Raw genomic sequence first — 10,929 nt, forward strand, 5'->3', positions numbered from 1 at the left:
TGAGAAGTGGCATTCTTCCATAGACATAATCTATTTATTCTTTCTAATCCTCCCCCCCCCCCCAACTAACTCCCTGCTGCTCCTAGGCCTGTTTCTCTTCTTCATTTCTACACCCTGGAACCACAATAGTGCTTGCTCTATCCCCTCTCTCTTTGAAACAAGAACTATTATTTAACATAATAACTGGGTTGGAAGAGGAATACATTCTGTTTAAGCCAGGAGAACTTAAAAGTTTTAACTAGCCAGGTAACTAGTCTGATCTCCCTCCATTTTGTTTCTAGTTCATTCATTTCTGTATCATGTTTTTTATTTCTGATAGATTTTCAAACAGTCATGTGTTCTTTTCAAATATAGAATGCATCTCTATCATTGCTGTGGTGATAATTAAGGCTTCATTCAGGTAAATAAAATACAGAAAATCACTGTGGTTAGAACTGTTTCTAAGTACATAACTGTAACAATTTTTAAAATAAAATACTACAATGTGAAATTTAGAAAGTTTTTAAGTGAAATGCTTTCCTCCCCTCAAAATCTTCCACAAGACATCATTTTGTTGTTAAGAATTCCACTCAAGAGAACAAATGACAGCTCGCCCTGCTAAATTTATTACCTGCACTGGAGTTGCCCTCATTCTGTTGGCAGGAAAAGCTCTTTCCTGAAGCGTAATCACACTGCTGTCATTGGTAATGATTGACGTTAGGTGGAACAGCAATTTGCTATCTAATCTTCATTGTAATTCTAACCCTGTCAGAATTACAATGCTTATTCTGATTAATGAAGTGGGTAACTCATCAAAATTCCAGTTATTTCCCTTTTGTCAGAAAGCTCAGTGATAATTACATAAAAATTCTCCATCATGGAAAAATAAACAATGAATTGTAAAGAGGACAAAAATGTCAACAAGTTTACAATTTATTTTTGCCAAATAGAAATAACTGTGGTGCAACCAGTGATCTAGAGGAGTTGGCCAGGGCTCCAAAGCCAGGAAGAAAGCTACACTCCCGTAAGGCTCCCAAGTGATTCCTTACTGCTCCTAGGCCAAAAGGAACAGACACCCTATTACTACAAAAGGAAGCTATCTCCAACTTCATTTTTCCTTTTGGGGACCACTGTAGCCAAATAAAAGACCCCACAGACACTATAAGTGTCTGTGGGTTGGGGAGTGGAGGATCTTTATCATGGCTAAATAAATCTCCAGTGGGAAGCAGCAATGCTGAATTTTGAAATGGAGAATCAGTACCCTGTCACCCACCCTGTTCCTGATTTTTTAAGTTTGCCCCAAAGAGAAGAGAAAAAATCAGGGCATCTCCTCACCCCGCAAACATATATATCTCTCTAAGTAATTACATTAGAAGAAATACATTCAGTTCCCAGAACACAGTGCTAAGACCTAGACTTGCTGTTGAGCTCCACGGAAAAGCATACAGGCCTAAACTTTGATAACCACTGCTATACAAAATGCTTCCATTGGCTGTAGACAAAAAACTATTTTGTTACATCCTGGAAGATGTGATGCTCATTTTACTTCTGTATTTAAATTTTTTCTCCTTTTTTAAAGCTTTTTTTTTAAAAAAAAACCCTTTACAGAAATTTAACAAACATACACAAAAGTATAACAGAAGAATAAACCAAAAAAAAAAAAAAACCCTTTACAGAAATTTAACAAACATACACAAAAGTATAACAGAAGAATAAACCTTCACCCAGCTTCAAAAATCATCAACATTTTGGCAATCTTGTTTTGTCTCTCCCCCACCAACTTTTTTTTTCCCTGGAGTATTTAAAAATAAATCCCAGATATCATCGGACATTGTATCATTTTACCCATAAATGTGTCAATATGTATCACTAACATAAGGACATTTTGTAAATTTTTCTTAAATCAGCTTAGAAGTTTCAATCCACAATGTTGCTGCAATTATCTAAAAGTTACTCTGTTTCACTTCAGAAGTAGTAAAATTTCAGGAAGCAATTGCTTAGCCTTGCCATATAGTAAATTCTTAACCAATAAAACTCTCTGGGCTCTCTTAAAAAAGAATGACTCATAATATAGCCTATAACCTGACTACTCATTAGCCTAGGGCTCCTTTCCCAACATGGCCTGGCCCAGTTCTCAAGATTTCATGCTTTAGGGAAGGTACACCTGCTTTTCCCCTTCATCTCCTCTTTCCTTTCCTCTTTATTTCCCTGTGAGACCTTCTTTCCCTTTCTCCACCAATTCCTACTCCCTGCCCACCCTTCTCTACCTGTGGCCACACACATGCAAACTATGCCAGGAACACGGCTTACCTCAGAACATATCAGACAAATGCAAGATTCAACTCCAGGGTAATCTGACAGTAAAGCAATGATGTAATGTCATTTGTTCCTCACATTCATGGCTCTCAAGATGCTTATAAATATTCACCTGAAATGTCTAGTGTTTAGGGCAAAAGACTTTCTACTCTAAAATTTCAGAGAATGAGCTTCATTTATGCCAAGGCCCTTTTCTTAATATTTTAAAAGCATAATTTAATTGGTACATGTTTTTAAAAGCAAAAAATTATCATATATTTAAGAATAGGAATCTCTAGGGTCAAGAAAGGCTTCACGGCACTTTGAAAAGCAAAACACCAGCTCAACATTTTGGTAAATTAGACTTCACTGTCCCCTCTGTGAGAATGAGAAATCTGGTTTACTCATAGAGTGAGGGAGGGAAGAAAGAACATAACAACAAATTAAACAAAACTTACCCAAACTGATAAAATTTTAGTTGGAAAATTTCTATAGAGTTGGCTATATAAGGTAATACTCATCTATAATAATGCTTCAAACTCTTCCTATAATATATACCACACATTGCCCTTGGCAATAAACCTAGAGGTGAGAGTTACATGAATCCCAGTGTTCTTTATGTGTGTGCTGGCATTCCTCCTTCTTTGCAGTTTTATTTGCAGAGGCTTTCCTTCATTTCCCTCTGCAAACGTTAAGACAACATTGCTGAGAAGATGGTTGCTATGTGTCAGCTCAGAAATTGTGCTGCTTTACCGGTGTGTAGGCAGTCCTGAGAAAACTAAGATCTTTGGAAAGGAATCATGAAGTACTTAACCAGTTTTCATTACCCTGTCAGAAAAAAGTCCAGGTTTCTTTTCTATATATCTCCATCTTTCCTTGGTTTAGTTTGGAGTGGACTTTTGGAAGGCGTTAGCTATGTCATAAGCATAGCATTAACAATGATTTCTTTGGGTCGTTATTATTTTATTTTCTAACAGAAAAACCCAACCAAATAAGCAAACCAAAACCTTCCCCCAGAGAATTAAGATTTTGATTAGTGTCACCCCATTTTCCACTGTTCTACTCAACTTTCACAAGCAGGAAAGATCATAGAGTTTCTAATCTTACTAAGTAAACAAAAATGTATTTCAGAATGGGGTGAGAATTAAGAAGGCCATGTTCCAAGTACAAGAATTTCATAGTTAGTCCCTTGTTGTTCCTGCTAATTAGCAGTGACATTTGGATTGCTAAATCTCCCTAAGAGATTTCACTGCAAGATCAAAGAGAAAATAGGATAGGCTGGAAGTAGAAAGTTTCTATACAAAAACAGATGTTTTGATAAAAAAAAAAGATACCTGGCAAATGAAATGCATAGGAAAGATGCATGAATAGTGCTGCATCCATGCCTGTGTTTTGATAAGAGAGCCTGCACTGTTTCTTTCAGAAAGTCTCCTATTAAATAATGTAGCCCAAATGAGATGTTAAGAGATTGTTTGAGGGGACAAATAAAATCCAGAGTCAAAGCACAAAGAATTACAGAAATTAAAGAAACTTGAACTTGAGAGACCCCTAGAAATAGATTCTTTAAAGTCTTCCTACAAATACTCAGTACTGCTATTTCTGTTGGATGTGTGCCTGTGAACCATTTTAAGGGTGCTGACAGGAGCTCCCAGTTTTCTGGAGCTCACTGCAAATCAGCTAGGCATTTTCCTCCTTTTCATCTGATGGTCATATCTAGGCTGCTGAGTATTCAAGTTTCATTACCCAAGGGCAACTCTTCAGGTTCCTTTAGAACCAGGCTGGGATTGTGGACTGGGACCAAAATAATGAGCCCAGAGGGCCTGCCTACTCCTGTGGCATTTACCAGAAGATGGTCCTGTCTCTAGCCAAATCTATGTAAAAGTCTGGTATGTGGATTTTTACCATGTTTCAGTTATACCTACCTACACTGGGGAAATCTAAATTAGAGATTCACTAGCCGTATTACAAATAAATAACACAGTCACACTGAAGGGGAAGGGGAAGAACTAACCTAAGTAACTTTGGAAGACAATATTTTGACTGAATACTATGAGGTTAAAAACAAAAATAACTGTATAAATACTGTGCTCTAGTTAGTATACTTGCTTCCATAGTGGTAAGGGTTATTAGGAATTCTGAACCTACCTTTATAGTATACTAGGATTAAACTAATAAGTAAATATAATGTAGATAATGGGAGACAGGTTCTTTATAGTATACTAGGATTAAACTAATAAGTAAATATAATGTAGATAATGAGAGCCAGGTTTCTCATTGTTAGAGAAAGAAGTTACAAATGAGCAAAAGGGAAAGCCTACACTGAAACCTATGGTGCTGAATTAGCATTGAAATATCATTATGAATTTGCAATTATTTTATATATATGTATATACACACACAGATACAGAAGTAAGTTACAATTACAGAAAAGGAGAAGTATAACATGACCTCTGTGTTGTTGTACTGGAATTGGAGGTATCAATATAAATTTGTGGATTTAGACAAAAATATAACGTGTGTGTATGCATGGGTTAGCATACACATGTATATTTCCTAGCTCAGTCTGCTGAGAGGGCTTAAAACAATGACAACCCATAGCAGTGAGCACACGTAGTACCCAGATCTTAGTTTCTAAAGACCATTCTGCAATAAAAGAAAACACAGTTCCATGCAGAACTGGTTGATTACAGGACTAGGGCAGGAAAAATGCATGATAAACCTGGAGCATCGATGGTGCCAGAAAAGATGGAAGCATGTTGAAAGGGCAAAGGAGCTAACCTAAAAGATTTCCCAATGGCCAAAGTTGGAACAATTTGAATAAAGTAAATAACAATAATATTAGATTATAACCCACAGTATAAAAAAAAAAATTAACGAGCCCACACAGAATAAAATAAATAATTGCATAAATAAATAAGTAGGGGAGAAGGGACAGTTCTTCCTTCTAGAAGAATTTCAATTAGTAAATGTACAAGAAATGAGGGAAATACAAAATCACCATTAGAAAAATACCAATTAATAACTGTTGCAGGGAAGATCTACCAATGGATGCTAAAATTCATGGGTGAAAGTTTAAGGAGAAACAGGATATCTACATAGTTTCACAATATCTCCTGCAAGAGACATTTACTAATTATAAAAGAAAAAATAGTACAATGAAAAATTTTACAGTTGTACATGAAAAGTTTTACAATGGAGAAACCCAGAAGACACACCTTAACAAAGTCATCAGGTTAACATCAACAATTATGTACTCCCTGATATGATATACTGAGAAAGGCACAGTATCACTTAGAATATTCTTACCAAAAATGCATAATCTAAACTTAAGAAGAAGAAAACATGAGAAAATGTAAATTGAGAGACATTCTACAGAATACCTGACCAGTTCTCTTAAAAAATATCAAGGTCATAAAAGACAAAGAAAGACTGAGGAACTGTCCCAGACTGGAGGAGACTAAGGAGACATAATAACCAAATGCAACAGAGAATTATAGATTGAGTCCTGGAGCAGAAAAAGAACATTAGTGGAAAAACTGGTCCTATTCTAATAGGGTCTATATTTAGGTAATGGTATTTAATGGTATTTAATGGTATTTAATGGTTAATTTCCTAGTTTTGAGAATTATACTATGTTTACACATAGGGCAAAGCAGGGTGAAGGGTATCAGGAACTCTCTGCACTATTTTTACAACTTTTCTGTACGCCAAAAATTATTTCAAAATGAAAACTTAAAAATAATAAGGTATAGGTACAAATCAAGCAGAATCTGTGGCAAAGTGGAGATAATTTATTCAGAATCTCTCATTTCCCCTTCTGAAATATACTAATTGCTCCTTTTAAAATCAACTAATCTGTTTTAGATGTGTCATTAATTTTGTAAATCTCTGCATATGTGTCTAACATTTATATCTAGCAGTTCCATCTAAACCATGTGATTTCTTATTATACAGTGAACTTCAATACAATTTAAAAATTATTTTTTCAGGGACTACATGTCTTACTTGTCTCTCATTGGTTGGGTAACATATCATGGCACTTTTTCCTTATGCCTTCTCAAGATGGCTCCTTGAATACTCATTTCTCTTCCTATTTTCTCTTAGAAATCTGAACTGCTATTATAGGAGAACACACTAACTCCATCTGCCTCATGAAGACTGCAGAATCTAACAGTCTTTGCCAATCTTTCTCAAAATGTTAATCCCAACTCTTAACATTTCTTCCTACCACATTTCCCTCTTTATTCCTGAAGCCAAAACTTTGACCAATTTTTTGTTGTTTAATATCTGAATAATTATGACTTCCTGCCTATCAGTCAAAAATGCCATCAAATTTGTCTATCTTTTTCTAAAAATTGCTTTGACTATTTTACTTTTTTCCTCATATCTTAGTGATTCACATCACATTCAAATTCCAGTTACTGATTTCCAGGGCTTTTAAAAGTCTATCCCTACATTTATCAAGCTCCTCAATATCTCCCTAACATTCTCTTTTCACTTGTTAAATCTATTCGTTCACGTATTCATTCCATTAACTTTCACTGAATTTCAGCAATGCCTAAAGCCCTGGGGAAGGTGTTGTAGGAGACATAAATTATATATATTTATCTTTTCTTTTCCAAATTTCTCATTTACAAATCTGCCAAATAATTCCTTTTACCTGAAATGTTATAAGACATAATTCATACTTTTATCAATCCCACTTCTCTGAAAAAACTGTTCAAGTAGCCTGAGAAGGATACTTATTTGTCAATAAAAAACTGGACAGCTATTTTTACAAAAAGAGAAAGCAAAAAAAAAAAAAAAAAAAAAAAAAAGGGAAAAAGGAAAAAAAAATTAAAAATAGAAAGAGTAAAATAAAATGTAGACTATTAAAAAGAAAAGCATAGACATGACTGTATCATTGCTTTAGAATTTGAGCTACCAAAAGGCAAGTAACCAGTTCTTGTATGTTCTGAATAATCCAGTCCTTAAGACTGTCAAAGTGGAAGCCAGGCTTTTAAAAATGACCAGAGATACCTTGGTAGTTAAATGCTATTCTAAGGAGAGGAATTTAGGAAGAAGTCCTAAATTTATCCCCCAACTTCTCAGGACCCCACCTGAGTATATAAAGAATAGCCCCAGAACAGGGGAATGGGGCACTGCCCTGTGCACCAGGTCAGCTGGGTAGCACAGAACAAATGTTGTGAGTGAGTGTGGTATTTGTGATGAGGCTCAGTTGGGCTCTGTGTTTACTTTATTCCATCTCTGATAGAGCTCCTTGTCATTTATACTACAGAATGCTGAAGGAAAAGACTGTATAATTCCCACCTGGTGATTTTCCTTGAAAGTCTGGATTAATAACTCTTTCAGTTTCCTTTTTCTTTCCTTTGCCATTTTTTCTTCATCCAGAAGAATGTGAGCACTTTGAAACATGCCTTTTTCTGGATTCTTTTGAGAATTTTCATCTTGCCTTTTCTTCTCCCTATTAATAGCAATTTAAAAATACATGTATGTACAATAGATTTAACAATAAGTAACTATAACCTATTGCAATTAACAGTGAATGAACTCTTAATTTTCCATTAGAAGACACAGATTTTTAGATCTGGCTCTACAATTACATAGCAGAGTGTTTTTTTTTTTTTTTTTGAGTCTTAGTTTAATGCAGATTAAATGAAGTAAAATTGCTATGAATTATTTTGAAAAGTAGAAAGTCCTGTAGATATTTTAGTAAAGTATTTATATCGAGTTTAACATTGAGCCATAATTTGATCAAAATTTGAGAGTTAACAATTACTAGGTATTTTCTAATATGGACATAAGTTCTCTTTCTCTTCTTACAAGGGGGGAAAAGGATCCTCAAGTATAAAAAGGATAACAAGGCTTACCACAAGGCTTTTACAAGGTTTCTAAAAAGAAAAATAATCAAAGAATCAGATGTTATTGAGTGAGGAGAGAACAGAATAATTCTAAAATAGCTGAAAAGATTAAAATAAAAATAGAACTTAATGATAATAATGAAAAGGCCTTTAAGCATGTAACTAGAATCTCTTAGTAACCTTGCTGCTCATCCTCTTTCTCACCCGTCTATCTATCCTTCCTCATCCAGGCCATCCCTCTTTCACTCACCACTTCAAGCAAGTGCATAGCTATTGCTTTCTTATTGGAATATATTTAACTACATAGGTATGTGTATGGGTACAAAGCACATACAGTTGTCCCTCCATATCCACAAGGGATTAGTTTCGGGATCATCCTCCCATCCTCTCCCTACACCTTACAAAAATCTAAGGATGTTCAAGTATCAGATAAAATGGCATAGTATTTGCATATAACCTACACACATCTTCCCATATACTTTAAATTATCTCTAGATTACTTACAATACCTAATATAATCTAAGTGCTGCATAAATAGTTGTTATACTGTATTTTTAAGTTTTGCATTTATTGTACTATTTTAATTTATTTATTTCAAATATTTTAATCTGTGCGTTAGTTGAATCTAAGGCTGATGGAACTCGTAAATACAGAGGGCTGACGGCACTATTAATGAGTTTTGCATTTATTGTACTATTTTAATTTATTTATTTCAAATATTTTAATCTGTGGGTTAGTTGAATCTAAGGCTGATGGAACTCGTAAATACAGAGGGCTGACGGCACTATTAATGATAAGGTAAAGATAGCACCTGGTCAGGAATCATGATTTGTGGACTGTGCCCAAAAACTAGCTCTGAAAACTCAGGCAAATCACCTTGTCTTTCTGGAACTTTACGGTTGTGGAAACTCAAATTGAGAGGGATGCCAGTATACTCTATAGACATTCTTTCATTCATTTTCATATATCATACAGACAGCACACCATGTTATATCTTATTTCTGGTGACATTAATCTTTATCACTTGGTTAAGGTGGTTTCTCCACTGTGAAGTTGTTATTTTTCCCTTTGTAATTACTAAGTATCTTGAAGGAGAGACACTTAAAAACTATGCAATGAAGCAGATTTAGGATAGCTTACAAATAAGTTAAAAAGCCCTACTGACAATAAAATTTTATTGACTCTTTCCAAACTAATGCCATAATAATGTTATATTAGATGATTATAGGCAGGTCAAAGAGGGCATTAAAGAAATACAGTTCTAATACCATGGATCTGACTTTTTTCAGTAACATTAAAATATATATTTGTTATGAAAGTAATACCTGCTCATTGTAAAAAATTAGAGAGATATAAAAGCCATCCATCTTTCCACCCAGAAAAAAAGTGATAACATTGTAAACCATTATTTAATAATTTCTCTAATATTTATGAATGTCTGTTATTATAAATAATGTTATTTTAATTATCTTTGTGCACAAATCTTTGTCCAGATTTCTGATCATTTTCTTAGGGCAATTTACCTAGGACTAGAATTCCCAGGTCAAGGGATAATACCATTTTACGGCTTTTGTTGTTTATTGCCAAATTGCTTTCTGGAAAGTTTAAATCAGTTCATCCACCTAGAAGTAGAGCATATTATCTGTCTCACTGTAACCATGAATAAGATTTTAACTTTTAAAAGAAATGACTGGTCAGTGAACATCTGTTGAGTGCCCACTGTGAGCAGAGCATCTTGCTACCATCAAGTGTTGCTTATTTTCATGACTTATTTTAGGTCAGCCTAGGTTTTACAGGGCTTGGGAGCAATCTGAAAAGCATGGTTGACCTTAGAAAGACCTCACTAAAACACTGATGATTGCTTTCTGAAAGGAATGGCATATGGAGGAGGCCTGAGCCTGGCACTTGAAGAAGTGAAGTGCATGTCCACTGCTGAGCTGTTTTAAATTGGGTAGAATGAGAGCAATCAAGAACACGGGGCGGGGAGGGGGGAAGCTGTGTAGACTGATGAGGTGGGAAGAGATTATCTAATAGGTCTTATGGCCTCTCGGTTTGAGTATTCAGACACTTTAGTCTTGTTATTCCAAGAACTTTGCATCAGTGCTGTTTCTCAAAATAAATGTACTAGTTATTTCACCTATGAAGCTCATTTTCTGCATGAGGATGGATAACAGTACTACATCCTGTGAGCACTATTTTTATTTTCCTCTTAAGTAAGATATTCTTTTTCTTGATCAGTGGCAGTAGGGCAATGGTGACTTTCCACACGATTATCAGAAAATAAGACACTAACACAATTCACAATAGGACAAGTTACAATTACAGACCATGAATAAGGAAACAGGTTCAACCTTAAAAATATTGTGTAACCAGGGCTGGCCCTGTGGCTCACTCGGGAGAGTGCGGTGCTGACAACACCAGGGCCACGGGTTCGGATCCCATATGGGGATGGCTGGTTTGCTCGCTGGGTGAGTGTGGTGCTGACAACACCGAGTCAGGGGTTAAGATCCCCTTACCGGTCATCTTAAAAAAAAATAAAAATATATTGTGTAACCAAAGAAATGTAAATGAATCAATATAATACCTATTAAAAGTATAAAAATATTGAAAATGATGATACTCCCCAATGCTGAGAAGAATGTGGTAAACTGGCCCACTGCTGGTGATAGAGTAAATAAGTATAACCCATTCTGAAAGCAGTTTGGCAATATTTCAAGAGTCAAAGAAAGACCTGTACCATTTAACTCAATAATTACACTTTTTTTTTTTTTTTTTTCTCTTTTTGTCTTTTTTC

The 10,929-nt window shown here is 35.1% G+C and overlaps 1 protein-coding gene across 1 annotated transcript in view; it reads right to left on the minus strand.

The window, feature by feature from the left end:
* KIAA1407 (KIAA1407 ortholog) overlaps positions 1 to 10,929 on the minus strand; it is an 86,143-nt gene that overhangs the window by 52,636 nt on the left and 22,578 nt on the right. The window contains exon 7 of the mRNA XM_008580141.1: positions 7,585 to 7,738. Within this exon, the coding sequence (XP_008578363.1) occupies positions 7,585 to 7,738 (154 nt within the window). The remainder of the gene's footprint in view (positions 1 to 7,584; positions 7,739 to 10,929) is intronic.

The sequence above is a fragment of the Galeopterus variegatus genome, unplaced genomic scaffold, assembly GCF_000696425.1.
Source record: "Galeopterus variegatus unplaced genomic scaffold, G_variegatus-3.0.2 Scaffold84, whole genome shotgun sequence".
NCBI lineage: Eukaryota > Metazoa > Chordata > Mammalia > Dermoptera > Cynocephalidae > Galeopterus > Galeopterus variegatus.